This window comes from Haemorhous mexicanus, chromosome 19, assembly GCF_027477595.1.
Source record: "Haemorhous mexicanus isolate bHaeMex1 chromosome 19, bHaeMex1.pri, whole genome shotgun sequence".
Lineage (NCBI taxonomy): Eukaryota > Metazoa > Chordata > Aves > Passeriformes > Fringillidae > Haemorhous > Haemorhous mexicanus.
The window spans coordinates 13,101,940-13,124,909 of NC_082359.1; the positions used below are offsets into that span (position 1 = coordinate 13,101,940).

Here is a 22,970-nt window from a genome sequence, read left to right on the forward strand (position 1 = left end):
AGCCAGCACAGCCCTGGGGGCTGCAGGGAGCTCTCAGGGCTCTGGTGGTACCCCCAGCCTTCAGTCAGTGTAAATCAGCCTGACTGGGTGACAGAGGCACAGCTGCACCCTGAGCAGTGACCACCAGGGCTCTCCTCAGCTGCTGGGACAGCAGCCCAGCCCAGCCCAGGTGAAACTGGAGTGCAAGGCTCCTCCTTTTCTCACTGCTTTAAGGATGTTTGCCCCTTCTTCCTTCCAGCAGCTGATCTCAGCAAAATGCTTTCCCCAGGGGAGGAAGGAAACACCACCCTTGTGCCCCGTGGCTGATGGCAAAGCTGCATTCATAGAGCTGCTGAGGGGGCACTGAGGATGGGATCAGAACCACAAAGGGACTGCATGGGAAGATTACTTCAGAAAGTCACTTGGGGTCTCAGTAATAATCCTAATAACCACTGCAAACAGAAAGTATTTTCCTCAGCACTGCTGTTGCTCTGCCAGCTGGTGGAATGTCACAAATATGCAGCTTAGAGATTTTTCTGGTAATAACAGAAGCTGGATGTAGTAGGGAAATATAATCTCAAAGCATTTACTTATCTAGGAAGTGTCCCTGGTCCTATAAAATAGATCCAGGAGCTTGTGTTTAGCATTGCAGCTGAATCTGTGCTCTGGCTTCACCCTGGTGGGATTTTTATTTACACAACACCCATCTCTGTCTCTTCTGCCTCTCTCAGCAGGCAGGTGTTGGTGTGTGAGGAAGATTGTGACAGCACAGCAGGCAGCAGGTCTCCAGTGTCTCCCCAAGTGATGAATTCATAAATGAGTGTTCACCCCGATACTGATCCCTCAGCAAAGGCTGTCCAGGGCTTTTACCTGCATGTGATTATGCCTCAGCTTCCTTCATTCCTTGCAGAGTGCCTGAGATGGATCTGTCACTCACCCATTAGTTTGTTTGAGTTTCAAATCAGAAAAGAGCTTTGCTGCTCATTTACCCTTTAAGGAAAGAGAGACCTGCAAACTCAGACTGTCCCAGTGCCACTGAGGTCAGGCACCCCCAGTGCTTGGCATGAGGAGAGCAGAGCCTTTAAAGCACTCTGCAAACCCCCTCAGGCACTGCAGGACTTTGGTCTTCTCTGCAATTCCCCTGCATTTCTTGTGAACCCAGATTTTTTGCTGATTCCATGGGTAAAAGGTGAAGGGCAGTGAAAAGAGGGCTGAACATCCTGGCCTTGTCCCCTGTCCCAAATTAGATGTGATAATTAAATCATTAAACCTGCTGGTTAGCCTGTGCTTTGTGGGTTCTGGGAAGGAGCCCTTCCTGTGCCACCCTGGGACAGTGTTTGTCAGGAGGGGATCTCCAGCCTTCCAACCCAGGAATGGGGCTTTCCATCCTGAGGTGCCAGGTTCAGGTGTTGCAAAAAGGAAGAAGAAGAAGAAGGGATTCATGTTCTTGAAACATTTCTCTTCTGCTTTCAGTTTTCTCTCTTTCCCATTTCTTATTAACTGTGAGGATTCATTGCAAATGGCACTTGGAGCTGAGGCTTAAAAATCCTTAAATATCCAACCCTGCTGTGGTTCTTGTGGAATGGTGGGATTTGGCACCAGGAATTCCTGGGGCTGTGGACTGGGCACAGAAGAAGGGCAGCTGTGTGTTGAGCTGCAGCTGCTTGGTGCAGGATTTTGCTTTTGGCCCACCTTGCCTCCTGCCTTGTTGCTGCTCTGATGGTTTGGGCTCAGTGTCTGGGTTTGCCACCAGAGTGGCCCCAGAACAGCAGAAGTGTCCCAGGCAGAGAGGGAAGGAGAGCTCGTGGAGCACTGCAGGTCTGACCTGCTGCAGGTGTGAGTGTGCCCTGGCAGGGCTCGGGGGCCTGGCTGTGCCTGGGCTGCTCTGCCTGTTTGTCTGCAGGCAGGAGCCCAGTTCAGGGCAGCAGCAGCTCCGTGACAGCTGCTGGGAGCTCAGAGTTTGCAGAGTTTGTCTTTGCTGCAGGCAGGATGTTAGCAGGTTGTAAATTCAGATTGGCTTTCCTCGCAGCTTGGATGACAATCCAGATCCTCTGTGTTGTGTGCTTCCATCCTGCTTTTATTTATAGATTTTTTAGGATTTCCCCACCCCCTCAGACCTTTCCTAACCCTTTAATTAGTGCTGTTCAGATTCAGGGCTGGAGAAAGCAGTTTTGCCATAGATCTGCTAGGAGGTTCAGTGACTGACTGTGCCTTGAGTAGGGTTATCCAAACTTCACAGAAATCACCTCTCTTTGCTTTTCTTTTCAAACTCAGTAATGGGATACGTGACTCCTCAGGAGGGCTGGTGATGTTACCAAAGAGTTAACCACAGACATCAGCCCAAAACCCAAAAAACTCTGTCCCTGGAACATCCCAAAATACATTGGATTTCTTTTTGGGAAAAAAAAAAATCTAAAATACAGCTGACAGCATCCACCTCGTGCCTTGCAGCTGAGCTCTTCAAAGCTTCCTAAGGGATATGAAGCACCTATTCCTATTGAAATAGAAGACAGCTGATTTTCCAAGGGTCTCAGGGAGTTTCAGTTATGTAAGAAACACTGCAGAAGATCAGCCCTTGAGCTATTTTAGATCCCAGGACTCCTCACTGGCAATGGGAAAATTTGTATCATTTTGATGGACATGAAAGTCACCAGAATATGCAGTTTTGGGCTGAATTTAGTCCAATTTGCCAGACTGAGGAGGTTTCAGAAATACTGAAATGTGCCTCAGCTGCTCCCTATATTCAAGAAGCTTAAGCATTCTGCTTTGGAGATTCTTAAAGGATTTTATTACTGCACTTTCAAAGTGAAATATTTCCATTTGTTTTGTTTTGACGTGCTCTCTTTTCCAAAGTCATTTCAAACAGACCAACCTTGTGGTCTATTGGAAGTGAAAGGAAAATTGTAAGGAGTGAAGAGCAAGAGCTGTGTGCCTAGTTCAGCTGTTTTGACATTTTAAAGGCTGTTTTCTCTTTTTCTACAAAAGAGGTTTCCTGAAGGCCTTTTTGGGATACACTGTGAGAGAGAGGTGCCTGAAGCAGAGAGGATGCTCTGAGCAGCAAGGTCTTTGCTTTTACTGATGATTCCTGCAAGGATGGCCCTTGGCAGTAGCTCCTGAGCTGGGGACCAAACCTGAAATGCTGCTATTAGCAGTAATTTATTACCCAATCCATTTAGTACCTCAATCCTGCAGTTGAGTCAGGGCTCTCTTTTTCTGCTGACGTGGGCTTGTGGCTTGTAAATGAAAATTTCTGTAGGAAAGAGGTGGCCACAGGGAGCTCTGGTGACCATCTGCTTTGTGGAGTGGGGTGATCAGACAGGGATCCTGTGTGGAGCCCAGCAGGAAGCTGGAGCTGATACCTGATCCCCAAATTCCCTGAGCTGAGCCAAGCTGCTCAATCCCACTTACCCTGCACGTTGAAGGAGCATATTTGAAAGGCTGACCCAGCTAACCAGGTCATCTCCTCTTCCACTTGTGGCTTCTCAGCTTTTCATGAGGAGTGTTGTGCAGGCAGGTGTTTGTCCTGTTCCTTCAGAGCTGCAGTGAGATCTAGCAACTCATTTCATACAGAAAGATGAAAGGAAAAATATTTACTTAATAAAACACATCTTGCTTAATTGCTGTGGTCAGTCTCTTGCCTGGCTTTTATGGGCTCCTGCAGCTGGCTTTAATCTCCTGATTTACTCTGGGAACAAAGGAGGAGAGGAGTGAATCATGGCAGGAAGAAGCTGAAATTTTTCTGGCAGAACTCGAAGTTTTGATCCTTAATTGTAACGTGCAGCCCAACAACGAGCCACCAGGAGAGCTGCCCTGGGCTTCAGGAGCCACTGAAGGAATTTCTTCCAGCCTGACCTTTACAGCCACACAGCTCAGGGGCTTCTGAGCGTTAGCAAAGAGCGTGGAGAAGCAGCGAGGCTCGGAGGAGGCTGACCAAAAGGGGTCAGCATTTGTTCAGCTGAAGCTCCAGGCTGACGATGGATGCCAGGACTCGCTGAGGAGCAGGAGCATCCTCGGGGCCAGCCCGGACAGGAGCCCTCCGAGCTGCTGCTGCCCCGGGACTGGAGTTTGGGTCCTTGCTTGGAGTTTGGGTCCTTGCTTGGGCAGCAGCTGTGACTGGAGAGACCCAGAGCAGCGCCCTGCCCTGCAGGCAGGTGCTGCACAGCAGGGACACGAGGGAGCAGTGTGGCATTTACAGGGAGGGCAATAACCCCCAGAAAGCAAACAGCCTGGCAGGAAACACGAGGCTTAGAGACTGCACAGCTCTCCAGACTCTGAAGCTCAGTGCTTGTAGGAACTGAGGGTTGATTTAGCTGTTTATTCTCTGGAGCAGCCCCGCTGTGTAAGCCTTGGTTGGAGTGCAGAGTGAGCCCAAGTGAGAGGTACCTGGTGCCTGCTGCTGCCAGGGCATGGCCCTGCTCCCCCTCCAGCCCCTCTGCTGCCCTCCCAGCCACTGGCACTGCTGCCCTCCCAGCCACTGGCACTGCTGCATTCCCAGGCACTGGCACTGCTGCATTCCCAGGCACTGGCACTGCTGCATTCCCAGCCCCTGGCACTGCTGCCCTCCCTGGCACTGCTGCATTCCCAGGCACTGGCACTGCTGCCCTCCCTGGCACTGCTGCCATCCCAGCCACTGGCACTGCTGCATTCCCAGCCCCTGGCACTGCTGCCCTCCCTGGTCCTGCACCGAGCCACAGCTCAGCCCTGCTCTGGATGCTGCCAGCTCAGGGCAGCCAGGGACATGCCCAGCTCCCCGTGCTGCCAGCCCCAGCGTGCCCAGGTCCTTGTCCCCAGCCCAGCACACCCAGGCAGAGCAGCTCCCCTGGACCTGTGCTCTGAGCATCCTTCCTCTGCACTGAGAGGGGAGATGCTCTCCCGTGTGGGCACAGTCAGCAGAATCCTGCATGGGAAGGGCTGTGGGAGCTCTCAGCACTCTGTGCCCTCTCTGTAGCACTGCTGCAGGTAGCACAGCCCTCCCATGGCACAGCAGTTCTGCAAGATTAACATTTAAATTTAAATAGGAAGCTATAATTTGAGCTCCTTAAATCATAAGTCACATCTCTAGCTCTGGCTGTTGCTGATTCAATTGCCTTTTGGTTGCTGTCTTTAATAGCTGTACAGTATTCTATCTAAATACTGCTGACATTTCTTGTAATTTGGGGATAGTGAAATGCAAGAATTAGATTTTCATCTGCAGTTGATCAGAATGCATTAATTAGAAGCATCATTTCTAGGTTTGACATGTTAGGAAGGTGAGGTGCTAAATGGAAATCTTTGTGTATAACTGAAAGCTTCAAGTTGAAAGTGAAATATTTGCTTGGAAATTGCACATTTGCTGTGTGATTGTGTGAGTAAATAAATGCTTTTACTTGGTCTCGACACAAATTAAGTAATGATTCCTAGGTAAGCTGCTGGAGCCTCTCTGTAATATCTCTGAGATGCTGCTTGCTCTGCTTGCCAGCAGAATCTTTTAATTCTCCATTTGAGAGATTTAAAGACAGACAGTTATTTTGAGACAAAGCTGAGGCAGAGATTTCCTGTGCTGTGAGTTAATAACCTCAGAAGTTCGAGCAAGAAAATCTCCCCTTGGTCTGGGTGCCACGTGCTCAGAGAGCTTGGAGCCCCCTCAGAGGGAGGGAGTCCCTTCCCCAGGGAGGGCTGGAGCTGAGCTCTGCTCTGCTGGGCTGCTCCCAGGGCTGGGCTGGGCTCCAGCTTCCATTCAAGCTTTGCTTTTGTCACGAGATCAAGAGCTGGGCTTAACTTCCAGCTCACAGACCAGCACCCTCAAATGAATGAGCTGCTGCCCTTGGCTCTTGTGCATTTTTAGTTCTGTGCATTTTTAATACTGTGCATTTTTAGTTCTGTGCATTTTCAGTTGTAGATTTAGTGCCACTCCCAGGAGGTTGTTTAGAATAACCTTGGAGGGGAAGATTTTGGCTCCCCTTTGGGTGGAAGTCCAAGCTGACAAGTTAAGGCTGGTGGATGCTTCAGGCTGTGGAGCTGTGCAGAAAAGCCTCTGTGTGAGGACAACCATCTACTTGTTGTAGCAAAGAACTTCCCAAGTGCAGTGGGGAACCCCAGCTGCTTGTCCTCTCCATTTATTGTCACCTTTAGTAAACACAGAACATTTATAAATACTGTGAGGTTGGCTGGGTAAATCCAGGAGACTCTCAAGTCATTTGGCCTCCAGGTCCTCGGTCTTGGGGTTTATTGAGGTAGTATAGCTTACAGATTTTTAATGTACAAAGTTGGCACTATTGATTTACAAAAATGAATATTTAATCACAAGCATCCAACAAGGTCAACTAATCTTTGGTAAGTAATTAAATAGACTTTTCCTTGCTAGCACTCCAACACCAAGTAAATAAAAATTGGAGTGACAACATTTGTAGCGTATGTACAGATTGCATTTGGAAATGTGTGGGGCTCAGTTCTGTCTGACTTAATTCTGATTCATCCATTGACCTTGTTATGTAAAACTCAATGCCCTTTTTAGAGGGAGAGTTGCAAATTGTGTTTCTGCATATTTATTTCGGAAGTTCAATCTTCTGGGTGTTCATACCCTCATTCCAGTCCTAAGTGCAATCACAACATTGATTTTTCTCACTAAACATAACCTACTTTACCCTGGGATGGAATTTTTTTTAATGGGCTTTATATAATGGCATATGTGCAAACCACTCAACTTAATGCCCCATCCTGTAGTTAATTAACAAAATGGCATTGCAGCCCTGGTCTGGTCCTCTGGCAGTGGATGTGACCACTAACCTTGGCCATCCATCCACAGTGTCCATCCTAATTAACGAGCCCAGGTATCGACTGTGTCAGGCTCCGTGGTGGAAAGAGCAATTTGCAGCTGCTGACAGAGTTGTAATTCTGTTGAAAACCCGAGCACGGGAGCCTCATTTTGAGTGGTGCTTTGTCATTTCAGGGCCTGTCTCAAGGAGCAGCTGAACAAAGTATAAACAGTGAGGTTTTACTTCTCTCTAGTTGCTCAATTGCAGTGTCCTAAAATACATCCAAAGACCTCCTAAAATACAGATTGCCATAGAAGTACTGATGGATTTACACAGCTTCAAGATTGGCAGGAGTGTTTTATAAATACTGAAACATTTCTTTATTGTTCATTTATTTGAACTGTAATACACTGGAAAACCTAATGGGACTTAAAGCTTTAATGAACCTTCAGGAATGAATTTGATTCTTCCTTTGCCTCTCTGTTTTTGCTTCTGAGTAATTCAGCTGAAGGCTCGAGAGATTCATCAGGCTGCTTTTACAGGAGCAAGACAGCATTCTCTAAAGCTCCATGGTGTTTCATGTTACAAATGAGAGAATTAATCTTTTATGCTTTTATACTGGGAAGAAAAAAAAATCAACTTTTCTTTTTCAATACCTTAAATTAATTGTGTTTTGTTGAAAAACTGCAAGAAGACAGGTACTCTCAGTCATTCCTAAGGACAGCTTTTGAGTGTTTTATTGGCTGAAGATGCAGAAAGACCAGTTTTTTAAAGAAACTTAAGTGCCAAGTCCTCATAAATGTCAAGAAGACACCAGCATCTTGCTAGATGATGATTCCTGCCCCACAACTAACATTTTGTGTTGCATAAATATTTTAGAAAGCTGTGATTTTAAGTTCAGCCTCTGTGCTGTGGTGACCTGTGATGTTAGCTGGAGTCAGGCAGCCCTTTCCCTTCCTCCTCTGAGGATGAGGCCACACTGCTCCCGGGGCTGGGAACTCCTCAGTGGCCCCCTCCTCAGCCCATACTCATCATCCTTTTGTTCCTCACTCTCTTCAGAAGAGAAGGGCTGCCTAACTCTTCATCTTCCCCATTCCTGGTGCTTTGTGGCAGGGCTGAGCATCAGCAGTTCAGCATTCTGCACCCAAACAACACCTTTGCTGAGAATTCTTTGTACAAATGCTCCTCAATTAGCAAGTCTTCTGTAATTAACCTTCCATGCAGTTGTTGCTGATGTTATTAGCACCACTAGATAAATACAGTTAGCTTTTCCACATGGCGTAACAACTGAGAGTGGCAGAAATCTGCATCCTGTGAGAACATCTCTGGGTTACAAAGTCTTGTCTGAACCAACAGCTGCATTCTCTCCAGGCTGGAGATTTCAAACAGAAATTTCCTTGGGAATGTGCAGGAAAGAGGAAACTGTCAGGCAGAGGAGCAGCAACCTGTCCAGTGATACCTAGAAGAATATCATCTGGAATAAAAATGGGTTATTAAAAAGCCTCCAGTGGAGGATTCCTCTGTGCAGTGATGAGGCACAATTTTGTCTTGACACAGACAAACATTCCACAGTCCTCTGTGATGGGACAAGCTTTTATTTGGGGAAAAAATATTGCCTGAATAGAGAAAAGAAGCTTGAGTGCAGGTTTTCCCAGAGTTCAGTTTGACTCCTGACTGCAGCAGGACACATCAAGGCCCTGTCCAACAAACGTGGGGCTGCCACAGGTCTGCATTCACCATCTCGCTCTCCTGCTTCCTGCTGGATTAGCAGCACATCTGCCACTTACCTCAGAACTGATCTGCTCAGATCCCCGTGCCTGAGCTGCGTTCAGAGACCCCCGAGTGAGGCTTGTAACCCTTTCCCCATTGCTTCCCACAGGGCCAAGGTGAAGAAAGGTGTGAACATTCTGGGTGCGAGGACGAGCGACCCGCGGCAGTGGGACGTGAAGCAGGAGGTGGGCAATGGTGGGAAGCACTCCACCACCACAGTCCTGTGTCAGAGGATAGCCCCAGGTTCAAGGAACAGGTATGAAACCTCCTCTTCTCGGCACATTAAACTCATTTATGTCCACCACACCATTCAGGGCTTGAAGGGCTTAGGGCTCATATCAGCACTGCTCACAGCTATTAAAGCTGCAGCCTGGAAATGTGGAGGCACTCAGGGTAGCTGTGGTACCATCTGCTGACCTACAACGGGCAATAAAACTCATCAGTTCAAAGGAAAAAATTAATAGAATAGACCTGCACTGGGGCTGGGGGTGGTGGAGTGTTGGCAGCAATGTGAATATCCTTAATGCAAAGGGTTTTACTGAACCTTTATGTTTTCTGGCTTGGTGGTTTTGACCTTGTTTCTCTGGACGTAGCACAGCCTCTGGGGCTGGTTCATGGAGCAAGCAGCAAGTTCTACCAGTGAGCCACTGTGCAGGGTGAGTCAAACCTGCCAGTGGCTAGCACAGAACAATCCTCCTTGGCAAACATGGATTCTTCCAGACCTGGAGGTTGCTTTGGCCTGCTGGGTGACTGCCTGAGGCAAAGCCCTGTGGGGATCAGCTGGGCTGCCACTGCCTGCCTCCCTGGTTGCTGTGCTTGCAGGGGCTTGGTCTGGCTGTCCCACAGCAGGGCTGTCTCCATCAGCAGGGCTGTTTTCCATGGCACACAGTAAAGCTGTGTATTTTCAGTGGAAATCCTTTAGCCTCCCAGGAGCCACAGTGAATTCTCACAGTGCTGCTGTGCATTAGCCCACGCAGAGAATTCCCCACTGGACAGATCCCAGCAGTGCTTGGAGCACAGCCCCAGCTCTGTGATTATGGTTATCACTAACCCAGGCTCACAGAGGAGCACCATGGAGCCCTTGCTGGGTGCTGGGCTGGTTTGGCTTTGTCCCACACCTCCAGGCACAGGGAGCCTGAGCTGATTTTAACTTCTCTCTTCTGTGATAGTGGAGATGTGTGAAGTGCAGAAACTCCTCTTGCCATGAGCAGCTCCTGATGAGCTGATTGCCTGAGTCAGTGCATTTCCTCCTGGTGACTGATCTCTCCCTGTCTTTATCTCAGCCCTGAGCTTTCATTCTGCTTTTTCCTCCCTGTCCAGCTGAGGAGGGGAGAGGTGGAGCTGCTTTAGTTGGCACCTGGCATCCAACCAGGGTCAACCTACCTCAGGACTGGCAAAGGGAAAGGAAAAATGCATTATTTGAGGCTGCCAGGAGTAAAAATGACACCACTTTGAAAGGGAGGACATAGCTGTAGAGCAGCATGTAGCTCTGAGCAGATTTGCAACTGCAGAACTATAATAGTCAGGTTATCAAACCCCAAATTAAATCTCCTCAATCCAATTTGCATGAAGTCTAATTAACCCATAAAAATATTTTTGGCACTAATTATGCAAATAAAACTCAATGTTTTAATTAATGCTTCTCTCACTTGTGCATGTAAATAGTTGCTGTCTTGTGAAAGCACGATGAGCCCTGGTTTGAGTGAAATGTTTGTGTGCAGGGAATTGCTGGGTGGGGGAAGCTGAGGGTGGAGGGCATTACTGAGTCCCTGAGTGTCACCTGGAGCCCTCTGCACAGAGCACAGACACCCCATTAGATACTCCTCATTCAATTTGCTGGAGGACTGTGAGTCCCTAATGGGAATTTTCTGTGCTGCCACCAGCTCTTCCAGGCTGGTTCAGCAGGGTGGTCACAGAGGGGATGTGCAGCTCTGCACCGAGGTCAGGCTGGGTGTGAGGAGCAGCTCTGGAGCTCCAGCACTGGCACTGCCTCATCCTCCCTGCAGCTGACTCAGCCAGCTCACAAATCCTTGGTTAATTGATGCAGTAGAAGGAGCTTTCCAGTGGGTTTGCTCAGAAATCTCCCTGCTGCACCATGGAGAGCCACTGCACTCTTTCCCCTTCACACCCCTAGAGACAAGTGCCCAGACTCAATAAAAATACTGATTTTTGTTTCCAGCTTTTCCTTTCTTGCACATTTCTCTGTCATTAGAGTGTGGATATAATTACACTGTAAGCACTTTGAGAGAAGCAGTTTGAGTCTGAATGCAGCAGCAGCTAATACACCTTTCATATGATATAAATAATAGAACACAAGAGATATTTTAGATACATCACAGCAGTAATTGTTTACCATTACCTTTTGAGAATTTAAGTGGGTCATGCTTCTTTACTTTTTTAAGAAATACTTTGTGGTGCTCAAGCCAGGAGCCAGAGTTTAGTTTAAAATTATTCAAAAAGGCTTTGCAAGTATGGCAAGGAACTGCAAACAGCTTGAAATCAGCAATGTTTGTGTGCCTCATAATGCAGTTTCTGCTGAGACTCAAGCAGCTATTGATGAGGATAACAACAGTGTTGATTAGTGAAAACAAGGCTTAGGCAACTGCTTGTTGCTTGTTTTCCTTTGTTGCTTCTGCTTCTGGAGGTTTGCTGTGTGTGCTTGGGGGGACAAAAAAAGGATATTTTTGGTTAGTCCTGGAACCAGTTCCATCTCTCAGTATGGCCTGGTTTGGTCCTGGCTAAGGCTGGTGTGATTTGTGAGGTACCACACTCACTGAGAGCAGCCCCAGTGGAAGGGCTCCTGCTTTGGGGTACCTTATTCTGGACAGGAGAGCTGTTCCAAGGCAGAGCAAGGGGTATTTGAGGGGTTTGTTTGTTTTTTTAAATATCAAACGTCAGCATAGCAGACCTCTGGCTGCTGGCTTGCTGTGGGGATGAGGAGCAGGGTGGGAGCAAGGAGGGCTCGGGGAATTTCTTAGGCTGGCTTCTGTGCCAAAGCCAAAGCACCAGAGCATCCTGTAGCTGAGTCTGATCTCAGCCTGACTCCTCTTGCTGCTGCAAACCGGGGCTGTCCTGGAACGAGCTGCCCTCAGGCTGGCATTTGTGCCCCTGGGTGGGGGAGCCAGCGCTGCGGATTTCTGTCAGCCAGGCACAGACACCGGGCGGGGGAGAGCAGAGAGACTTAGGAACACTGACAGAATGGAAAACTGCTGTGATGGAGCACTTCATCCTCTTGGCCTTGAACCTTTGGAGAGGCCCGTGGGCTTACAGCCCTGCAGCCATCTGTCTGATAGAGGGGCAGGCTGGGGAAGAGTGCTTCCAGATGTTGTGCTGATGTTTCAGGCCGTGTCACAGCCACTTGCTCCCTCTCATGTGCCACATGTGCACGTTCTGTTGGGCTGGGGTTGTTGTGGCTGGTTTGGAGCCCTGTCTGGGTATCTCTGCGTGCCCATGGGAACAGTAATTACGTTCCCAGGCTGTGTTTGGTATCATTAGCACGTGGAGGAAAGCAACAAAGCCGCTGCAATTCGTGCAGATCCCTGCTCTGTCTGCTAGAGCATATGCTGCCAAGGGATGCAGTGAAATCAATTCCCTCGTGATTGAAAAACAAAAGTAAAGTGTGGATGTACAGCATGAGTCAGGCTTGGGAAAGTGTGAGCCATGTGGAGTGTGTCTGCCTGTAGCAGAGCACAGCCAGCCTGTGCCCAGGATGTGAACAGACAGGAGCAGTCACACAGTATGAGCAGGAAAGATGTTATTAATTATTTCAGAATCTGGGTCACCCTGCCCTGGCAGTTTTGGGTCAGAGTGGTTTGCAGAGCTCAGCAGAGTGGCACTGGTGCCTGCTGACCTCAAAACCTTGCAGCCTGAGCAGAGAGCACAGTTCTCACAAGGATTCAGAGGTTTAGTGCTCGTGGGTCAGGATTTTTTGATGCCAGTTGTTTATCCTTTTGACTGATAACTGAGGCAGGAGCAGAGCTGAGATGGCACATGCCACTGCTGTGGGTGCTGGGGAAATTGTGCATGTCTGCAGGAGGTCACACCTGTGTCTGCAGGGACTGAGCTGTACAAACTGCAGAGATCCTTTGGGAGGAAAGCACCAGCAAGGGATGCCTTACACCATTAAACCCTGAAAGAGAAACAATTTCCATTCATTTACAAGAAATTCACATATGAGCAGGCATTGTATATAGATCTATGAACAGAAGGAGAGCTCAGGAGAATCTCCATTCTTCACTGGATGTGGGAAGAAACACCATGACAAAGGATGAGGAAGAGGCTGAGGTGCTAAATGCCCTCAGCTGAGCAGAATGAAGCCTCCATAATTTGAGGGAAAATTGGGAGAAGAGCCTGGAGGTGTTGGCTGGCAGCTGGCTGAACATGAGGCAGTTGTGTGCTCAGGTAGGGCAGGAGGAGAAGCCTCAAATTGCACCGTGGGAGGTTTAGATTGGATATGAGGAAGAATTCACCACTGGAAGGGTTGTCAGGCCCTGGAAGAGGCTGCCCAGGGAAGGTGTCCCTGGAATATCTGAAAAACAAGTGCATGTGGTGCTTGGGGATGTGCTCTGGTGATGGACTTGGCAGTGCTGGGAGGATGGCTGCACTCAACAACCTTAATTAAAATCTTCCAGCCTCAATAATTCTGGCCCCTTGTTTGAAGCATTGTGCACATTTCAGTGCAGCCTTTTAGGCTGCTGGCAAGTGGCTGGAGCAGCCCTGGGAGCTTCCAGTGTGAGTCATTCTTGTGCTGAGCATCTGTGAGCTTCCAGTGCCACTGGGAACGTGTGTGTGGCTGTCCAGAGCTGCAGCAGGAGCTCCAGCTGAGCCTTCACCTGCTGCTTCAGCCATCCTTCCCCTCCTGCTTCCTCATCTCCTCTCCCAGACAGCCTCTCTGCCTGCTGCCCTTGCCCTGGGAGGGTTCTCTTTGGTAGGATCCAGGTCACACCAGGGCACAGATGTCTACAGTGGGCAGGGGAGGTGCCAGGACACATCTGCACAACCCACGGGGAGCAGCCAGCTGTGCCTGGAACAGTGTCTGCTCCAGGGCACATGAGGCTGGGGTTAGGAGGGGCCTTCCCAATCATATGGCTCCTCTTCTGTGCTTTGGATGTCAGCAGGGTTCTGCAAAGCCCGGGCCAGGAGGAGGATGAAGGGTGGAGGGTGGAGGATGAAGCTCCAAGAGAAAGGGCATCCTTCACGTATTCCTTGCCCAAATGAAAGCATCAAATCTGTTTGCACAGCAAATTTGTGTCGTTTAGAAAAGCTTTTTACATGCTTACCAAAAGCAGATGCTGGAGGCTCAGTCAAAGCCTGCAGTAACCCAGCCTTGCTGAGGGAGCTGCAGCCAGTGCTGCCCTGCTTTGCAGGCAGGTTGGATGCACTGTTTTATTCCATTATAATGGAAATAGAGCAGAGCCCACACAAACAGAATGGATGTGCAGTCGTGGAATAATGGGGCAGCAGCTCTCCATCCATCCAGACTGATGGGCAGGTTCAATAATAACTGTAACTCCTGATGTCCAGGGTCAGAGGATTTTCTGACTCTCTGACAAGGTAATCATTTCTCCAGAGCGACCTGCAAACACTCAGTTTGCTTTTCAGCTTTCACTTGGGCTCGGGAAGGTGTTCTGAGGCACTCCTGGAGTGTGCAGGAAGAAAGCTGCCAGTCTCACTGGCATCCTCTGCCCCACCCTGCTGCCTCCTGGCCCCTGGCACACAGCAATGCCCATGTCAGTGACCTGTAACTCACAGTCAAGTTATCCACCAGAATCCTCTGATGCAGCCCATCCGTGGTGGGACCTTCTGCTCATCTCCTCCCTGCACTCTGAATCTGCTCTGGGGCAAGGTCAGCCCTTATTTCTGGGTGACACTCCTTGGATGGCTTAGCAGCTATTGTGATGGAGCCTTCCTTGTGATTGGGAGGCAGTGGAAGATAAGAGACAAAAGATGCAGGACTGGGGAGGAGGAATTTGTGCGTGTGGATTTTTTTCTCCCCCTGCCTTTGAAGCAGAAACATCTGCTGAGAGCCACAAACAGCTGAGTTCAGCAATACCACATCACGCTGCCAAGCAACTCTGCTCTCCTCTGGAACTTTCACAGAGCAGGAAATAAATCAGTCAGGCACTAAAGAATGGAGAAAATTTAGGAAAAAGTGCCAAAAGCCAAACCTTTCAAGAATAAAGTGAATAAGAACTTTGTAAGTGTTCAGTGAAGTGAATTGAAATATGTTTCTTACACATGTAAGCCCTCTGTGCTTGAGGAATTCTGTAGTAACAAAACTCCTCTGAGATAGAGACACTTTAAACTGGTGAGGAGAGACCTCTGGAAAGCTGGCTACAACATCAACAAAAGACAATTAGATTGTTTAAAATATTTTTTCCGTCTCATGTCTCTGTCAGATCAGTCACAGCTGACCAGCTAACAGTGGTGAAGTACCACCATTTATCTGAAACCTTTCCATTCCTCACACAAAATGTAATAGATTGGACAGCTGAGCCATTTGTTTCTGCACTGGCTTACTGAGATTTACTCTTCCAATCAAAGTTACTTTGGTTTGATGTGTTACTGCCCATTGAAAGTACTGATAAAAATCTCCATTTATTTTGTTATGTAATAACAGAGACTGCTCTATGGAACAGGTGGAAAATTATTACATAAATGCTGAGTCCTTGTTGTAAATCATACAAGTTAAGCAAGGATGGTTAGAAAGCCAGCAGGTGCTGGCTGGGAGGATTTTGGGCTGTGCTGCTGGTGCTGTGGGCTCCTGCTGCTTCAGATCATTCACATCCATTCCCACTGCCCTGGTGTGTGCTCCAGTAAATTCCTTGGGCACCTGCCCTGAGGGCTGGCTGAACAGGCACAGTCTGAAGGGCTGATGTGCCAGGTGATCTTGGTGCATCACTCCAGCTGTGTTTGCTTCTCTGAGTCTCTCTCATCTCAGGTGTAGAAAACCCTGCTCTCCTCCAGCTGTCTTTGCAGAAGGATGTTGGGAATTGCTGGTTTTGTCCAACAGCTCTCCAGGACTTTCCTAAGTGTCCCCTGCACTCCTGGCTGCTGTCCCCCTGCAGCAGGGTCCCACATGTGACAGACACTATCAAAACCCCATCCCCTCCCTGGTTAATTCTCTGTCTGTGCCTGCAGATACCTGAATGGATCCTTTGCAGGCTGGCACAGAGAGGGCAGGAGTTTGTGCATAACCAGGAGCAGGCTCTGCTGGGGTGCCTCAGGCTGCAGGGAGCAGCAGCAGCACTGCCCTGCAAACCCTCCCAGCAGACACAGTTTGTGTGATTCAGGCTGGACAGAGCCCAGCCCAGCAAAACCCAGCTCCTGACCTTCTCTGAGGATGGATTCCACCCAGCTGCCCCTGCACGTTTTCCACACTGAAGCAGGGATAATGCATGGCCTTTTACAAGCTGAGGAAGTAAAAATCTTTGCCTGTTACAGAAAAAGCAACTCCTGGAGTTTAAGGAGCTGTCTTGTATCAGAGGTCATTGCACTGAGGTAGGAGTTACTCTGTTGGCTTCCAGAAGTCATCATTTGCAAATCATAATTGATCTCCAGCTCAGGCTGCAGGGAGACCTCTGGTATGTCACGTTCTGGGAATGACAGAAGCTCTTGGGTTTTTTCCCTGTCCCTTCATGGAGAGTATCAGCAAATAGTGACATTTTAAAAGGCAGCCTTTTATTTTCAGGGCTGTGCAGCCACAGTCCCCGAAGTGTAAATCAGTGCTGGATCTGTCTTGCCTTGTGTCAAGGGCTTGTACAAATCACCTGCTCTGAGCTGAGCTTTGTTCATGAGTTGGTGGCTTGGAGGGGACGTAGGGAGTGTTTGGAGGATCCTCTGCATTGCCTGAAAGCTTAACAGAGCCTGGCTGCTCTTTGGAAAGGTGGTAAATGTGTGAATTCCACCAAAAAGAGGTCAAGTCCTGGCTAAACAAGTCCTGGACTCCTGTTTCTTTGAGTAGATGTTATGGACAGCTGAGGTCTGTAAGCACATCCTTTTGCTTTCAAAATAAGGAATGAGAAATGAAAAGGGAGTAGCAGTGTTATTCAAAAGCTGCCAATGGTTTTGATGCACTAAGCAAGGCAAGTCAATGGTTCTTCTTGGGAAAATCTGTGGTGAGTCCCTATTGCTCTGAGGGCTCGGGATGAGGAGTGCCAAGGACTAGTTTAAATCAGTCCATACCCTCTGAAACAATGCAGAGGGGTTTGTGCCTGGTCATTCACAAAAACTCCCACAGCTTTGCTGTGACTCCATTACCCGTGTGCCAGTTATCCCATGGAGAAGTGAGTTTATTAAAGGAACTGAGGTGTTTGTTGGGGAGAGGCTTTTGGATTGACCAGTGCTGAATTCCTGGTGGCTTGCCAGGAAGCTCAGTCCCAGTTAAGTTTCCAGGGAAGAAATCTTGTCTTCATTGAAGCAAATGGCAAAATTTCCTTTGCAGACTGAATTTCAGCCCAAGTTTAGAACAAATTTTGACTTTTCTCTCCTTTCCCCTCTCTGGTGTACAGCTCAGAAAACCAGGTGATCTCTTTTCTGTCCAGGGCTGTGACAACAGCTTCCACCCTCCCCTCCCACGTGTACACCCTCATACATGATGGTAATTATCACAAAAAGGAGTTTGAAGGAGCACCCCATTGATTTTTGGTTTGCATGCTGTAGATTAATGGACTGAGCACGCACTCTTTGTAATCACACTGGTAGAAATTCAATAATGACTCTGCCAGAGTACTCAAGTGACCTCAGACACTGAATTCACCCCTATTTCAGCTACTTTTAATGAGACTGGCATGTTTAGCCATGCCATCAGATGGTCTGGAAAGCAAAGTGTCCTGTCCACCAAAGCAATCCTGATGGGCCAACACTGAATTTCAGTGTTTACCTCTGTTCTTAGGCAGAATTCAGAGTGTCTGTGTGGCATGGAATTCACTCACTGGAATGTACTGAGCACGAGAAATCTGTGATGTGTGTGATGTGCAGGCTTCACTCCACTAGAACAAGATTTCAGCCAGATCAGTGCTCAGCAAGTACCACTGACAATCCCCAAAGGAGCAGGATCTCTCTGCTTAGTTTAGCAATTGTTCACTTGGGTTTGGAGGCTTTAATTGCTTGTGATTATCATTTCCTGTGGCATTTTTTGTCATGTCTGAGAGAGTGCAGGAGCGTGGCGAGGCTCTCCACTTGGAGATGCTATTTGTCAATTTTTATCTTGAGAAATGCCCAGAGATTTAACGAGACTGGTAAGGAATATTTCAAAGCTGAATCTGTCCAATGCTGGGGATGTTTGGCTGGCTGTATGTGTGCAGTTCCACAGTTTGGTTATGCTTGCTGTGATTTCCTCAGCAGCTGTAAAACTCCTGTCCATTACAGATAAACATTGTTCAAATGCAGAGTAAATCCCCAACAGAACTCCTGGAAAAGTTGACCTGGAAGTGTCATGGTAAGGGCAGGGGACTTGATCACTCAGAACTGGCCAGAAACTCAGCTTCTGCTGACATTACTCCCAGAACCACCCAAGAAGGGGATTGTTGCCATGTTCTGTTAATTAAAGCTGTGTTAATTATTTTGACAGGCAGCCTGTCCTGTTCTCTCCAGTATTTCTGGGGCTGGTATAGAGCTGCTGAGGTGAGGTGAGACACAAAGTCATCACATGTGGTCTAATTGCCATGTCCCTCAGTGATGCAAATCAGTAGAGATTTCTTGAGGTTCACTGTGGATCACACATTAATTCCTTGTGGGTTTATTAAACAAAAAACTCCCACAGGATCCCCAGAGCTGTGGAGCAGAGCAGAGCCAGGACTTTGAGGGCAAGTGGCTTTTACGTGCTGTGCATAAATAGGCTCTGACTTCTTAAATGTTGGGAAATTTGAGCTCCCCAGCACCATCTGCTCCCAGGGAATTCCTGATTTCCCTGCCTTTGCTCTGACCCCAGCAACTGATTTTGAAGAGTTGTGTCTGTAATTGGCAGCAGGAGTTAAGACCCAGCTATGAGGACAGAAAGAAGTAACCAGGTTTTAATTTGGAGCCTGATTCAGCCTTCAGTGAAGTGTAGGGAGGAATGTCCATCAGCTTTAGCATCTCTGTGTTTGTGGGAACATCTGTCTTCAGTTTGGGTCACACACTGACCCTGGAGCAAGGGCACCCCATGGATGTGCATGAGCAGGAGAATCCTTCCAGGCCCCGGAGCTCGGGCATCACCCACACATCAGATGCTGAGATGCTTTAACCACCAAAGCACAGCAAATCATTTCCATTCTCTATTGTTTGCCACCTTTTCTGTGTGTCTTCAGTTCTCAGTTCCCTGGGTACACTGAGACCCAGAGCAGAGTTTCAGTGACACTCTCAGGCCATCCCCAGCCCATGTGGAGGGAGCAGCTGGCTGAAGTATTTATCAGGCTCCATTGTAGCTGTCCCTGCCTTCTGGAAAATTATTCACAAATACACAAGCATGACTTCATTTTGCCAGGAAGCAAGACCATTAATCCTGCCTACTTTGAAGCCACATCTTTTGTGGACTGTGGTGGGTAACTTATCTGTTCAGATTACTGAGATTGTTGGAGACTTCATCCCTTTGTAATGGTAATGACTGCTGAGTAGCTCAGCCCTGCATGAGAATTTTTTTCTTACATTTAAGTCTATTTTTCTTTTCCATCTTACATTTTTTCTCATATTTTCCTATATTTGACTGTGCTTAGTTCTAAATCCTTGCATTTCTTATTTTATTATGTATTTAGTATTTTTTTATATAATAAATCCTCTCAGAGGGGGTTTGGTTTCTAAGGAGTTAATTGCTGTGTGCTCTTTTACTCATGAGCCAATTGAATCAGATAATTTGCTGTTTCCTGAGTAATGTCAGAGAGTGTACAGAAAGATCTTTTGTTCCACTGAAGATGTTAAAGAGGGTTTGAGGATTCCTTTCTCTGCAGATCCTTTACATGAAAGATTTACAGTATGTACGCTCCAAGATTTGGAAATGCTGCTATTTAAGCATCCACACATGTAATTAGTCACTAATTGTTAACAGCTCCTGCTCTCTTTAGCTTTTTTATTCTACCTATTCCAGATATCACTGAGATCACATTCAGGACAGTGTGCAAACCTTTCAGTTTTACAGCTGCTGCTGGTTCTTCACCTTAAACGGGGCGAGATGGAATTTTCCAAGGCATTGGAGTGCTGAGGCTCTTGCTCCTGATGCTCAAGAGCTTTCAGCTGATCGTAGCCCCCAGCTCCTTTTTGTGGGACCCCAGCCTGGTCTGAGCTGCCCTGGGGACCCCTCCCTCTTCCCAGCAGCAGGACTCCCTTGTTCCATGTGCACAGAGCACAGAGGTGGCCCTTGGATGCCCCTTTCTGTATCCACCTTCTCACTGGGTCAGTGCTGCTGCTTTTCTTACCAGAGACTGGCAGCCAAAATCCTGGAGGAGACACCCTGGGGAGAGAGGAGGAGCATGGCTGAGTGTGAGGGATGAAGGGCAAGGAGCAGCTCTGGAGCACTGGTTATGGAGTGGGGATGGGATCAAGGACAGGGAGCAGCTCTGGAGCACTGGTTATGGAATAGTTATGGGATCAGGGACAGGGAGCACTGGTTGTGGAGTGGTTATGGGATCAGGGACAGGAGCAGCTCTGGAGCACTGGTTATGGGGTGGTTATGGGATCAAGGACAAGGAGCACTGGTTATGGGGTGGTTATGGGATCAGGGACAGGGAGCAGCTCTGGAGCACTGGTTATGGGGTGGTTATGGGATCAGGGACAGGGAGCACTGGTTATGGGGTGGTTATGGGATCAGGGACAGGGAGCACTGGTTATGGGGTGGTTATGGGATCAGGGACAGGGAGCAGCTCTGGAGCACTGGTTATGGGGTGGTTATGGGATCAGGGACAGGGAGCAGCTCTGGAGCACTGGTTATGGGGTGGTTATGGGATCAGGGACAGGAGCAGTTCTGGAGCACTGGTTATGGGGTGGTTATGGGATCAAGGACAAGGAGCACTGGTTATGGGGTGGTTATGGGATCAGGGACAGGGAGCAGCTCTGGAGCACTGGTTATGGGGTGGTTATGGGATCAGGGACAGGGAGCACTGGTTATGGGGTGGTTATGGGATCAGGGACCGGGAGCACTGGTTATGGGGTGGTTATGGGATCAGGGACAGGGAGCAGCTCTGGAGCACTGGTTATGGAGCCCAAGGAGCCCTGGCTGCAGCCTGCCCGTGTTCCTCATGGTCCAAACCTGCTCTGAGCACTGAGTGCAGAGCTGGGGCTTCACATCCCGAGGCTTTTCCAGAGCTCGGAGGCTGTGCAGGTTAGCACTGAGCTGTGCATGGCTCACCAGAGCCTGTGCCCCTTGGCCCAGCAGCCAGGATCTGAAGAAGAACAAGCAGGGGTTAATCAGCTGGGCCACCAGGTGGTCAGGCTTGGAGGGAGGGCTGGGAGGGGAAGGGCTCTGAGTAGGATGGAAGTGAAGAGACCAAACCTCTCCTGAGCCTTTCAAAGTTTCCTGTCTCTCATTGTAATCAAGTGTAGATGATTTGGGCATTTCAATTTCCTTCTTCCATGTCTTTGTATTGCTCTTTTTAAAATCTTAATGCTTCTGACTCCAATAGCCAAAACATCTCAATTATTGTCAGACTCCAAGGAGCTCAATGATAATAATCCTCTACAGGGAAAAAGATAGTTGAAGTGAAAGGAAGAGATTATTAGATGCAGGAAAGATATGTCAACAGTCATTCTCTCTTGGCTAAGTGCTTGTAACTTATATTTTAAAAGAAAGTATTGAAATTACTGCTCTTCAAAGAGAATACAAAAGGATAATGGTTATTCTTTTGCTAAGGAAAGTCACATTTCTCCTGGGGCTAATGCCATAAGGTTCTTTCTTTGTACTGAAAACAGCAGAGTGCTAAACAAAGACTAAAGATTGAAGTTATTAGAGGGAGATCTATGCAGTTATAATTTTATAGTTTGCAGTATGCCATTCCTGGTGTTGGCTTCCTCCTGTGTGTTCCTACTGCCCAGGCTATAGAAACAGTTTCCATATTGCCCTCAGCCAGTGACAGCATTCTGACATTTGTCCAAGGCATGCAGGCACCTAACCCCCAGGTTGTTTCTGCTGATCCCTGCAAACTCTAGATTTGCAAGTCTGGAACTTGCAGGCTTTCCTAGAGTTTCCTAAAGGTGAATGGAGTTAACCTTCACAGTCTTTGTAGGACTGGTGTCCCTCTAGTCTCTTCTCTGAGCCAGTTTCCACATTCATCTGTCATTTTGCTCTCAAACTTACTGATGTGGGTAGAAATCACCTCCCTAACTTCTCCCTCTCCTAAGATATATACTGGAGATAATGGCCCTTATTCACTGCTTGACATGCCAGGTTAAAAATACCAGCAGCCCTCAGTTCCCCCTCCAGTTCCAGTCAATTTCTGGGAAGGACACTGATCTGATTAATTATCCATCTGCAGCAGAAATGGGCTGGAAGTTTCTCAGGTGACCTCTGATCGTGGCATTGCTGCTGCCTGGGAAGCCCCCATCCCAAGCAGAGCTCTGGCCTGGGCCAGCTCAGGTCAGGAGAGGAGGTGGTTGATCTCCTGAATGCAGAACATTGACCTGGACCCCGTGCACTCTGGCCTGGCTGCTGCTGCTGCCCAGCCCCAGGTTAGTGCCCTGTTCTCAGTGTAGCCTTGTGTGATGCAGCCCAGCCTTGCATTTCTGCTGGACACTGCTGACACCCCAAATGTCAGAGCTCTGCTGTGGGGTGCTGGCAGGCTCTGCCCTCTACTGCCAAGGCTGTGGCAAGCAGGGGAAGGCTGTGCTGCTAATTCTCAGTGTTTTCAGTCTTCAGTTCTCTCCTCCCCACCTTTAGCTCGCTGCCTGAAAGTGTCCTTTGGAGGAAGAAAGCCTCAGTGCTGCAGGACTGGCTGATTTGCCTGCACAAACTGCATTGCCCTAGTGCTCACTTGTCCTCTGAACGCCACAAGACAGACAGGTGGAGCCTGGGGTATTACTTGGTACAAAGCAAACATTTAAAAAGCACAGAGTTTCAGGTCCTTGCTGGTAATGGAAAGTGCTATTTTCAAAAGTGCCATTTGACATTTGGAAGATTAACTGGTATTGACTTCCTGTGTGAGTTGGGCTCCCGAGTATCTGAGTCACTTTTGGAAACCTGAGCTGGCCATCTGTTTCACTTAGGCTTTGCAGTGCCAAGTGAAGCAATGCATAAATACTTGGATGTCTGTAGTCTGTAGTACCTAAATTTAAAAAAGCAGTTATTTCAACAGCCCAACACCTATTGGAATTTTCAGAACTTCTGGGGCCTCGAATTCCCAGTGCCTGGGAGAAAGCAGAGGCATTTGAAAGCAATCAGAGCCTGAAAGGAACTTATGCTCTTGAAAACCCCAGAGCCACCCCAGCACTCTGGAATGTGGCAGCAAGGTGCTTCTGGAAATTTCACCTGCATCCCAAAGAGAGTCTTGCAACAGACTTAAACGTGAAAGCAAAGTAAATTTC

The 22,970-nt window shown here is 48.3% G+C and overlaps 1 protein-coding gene across 1 annotated transcript in view; it reads left to right on the top strand.

The window, feature by feature from the left end:
* Nucleotides 1-22,970, top strand: part of LOC132336289 (transmembrane protein 132C-like) — a 178,351-nt gene that overhangs the window by 92,579 nt on the left and 62,802 nt on the right. The window contains exon 3 of the mRNA XM_059863623.1: nt 8,593-8,739. Within this exon, the coding sequence (XP_059719606.1) occupies nt 8,593-8,739 (147 nt within the window). The remainder of the gene's footprint in view (nt 1-8,592; nt 8,740-22,970) is intronic.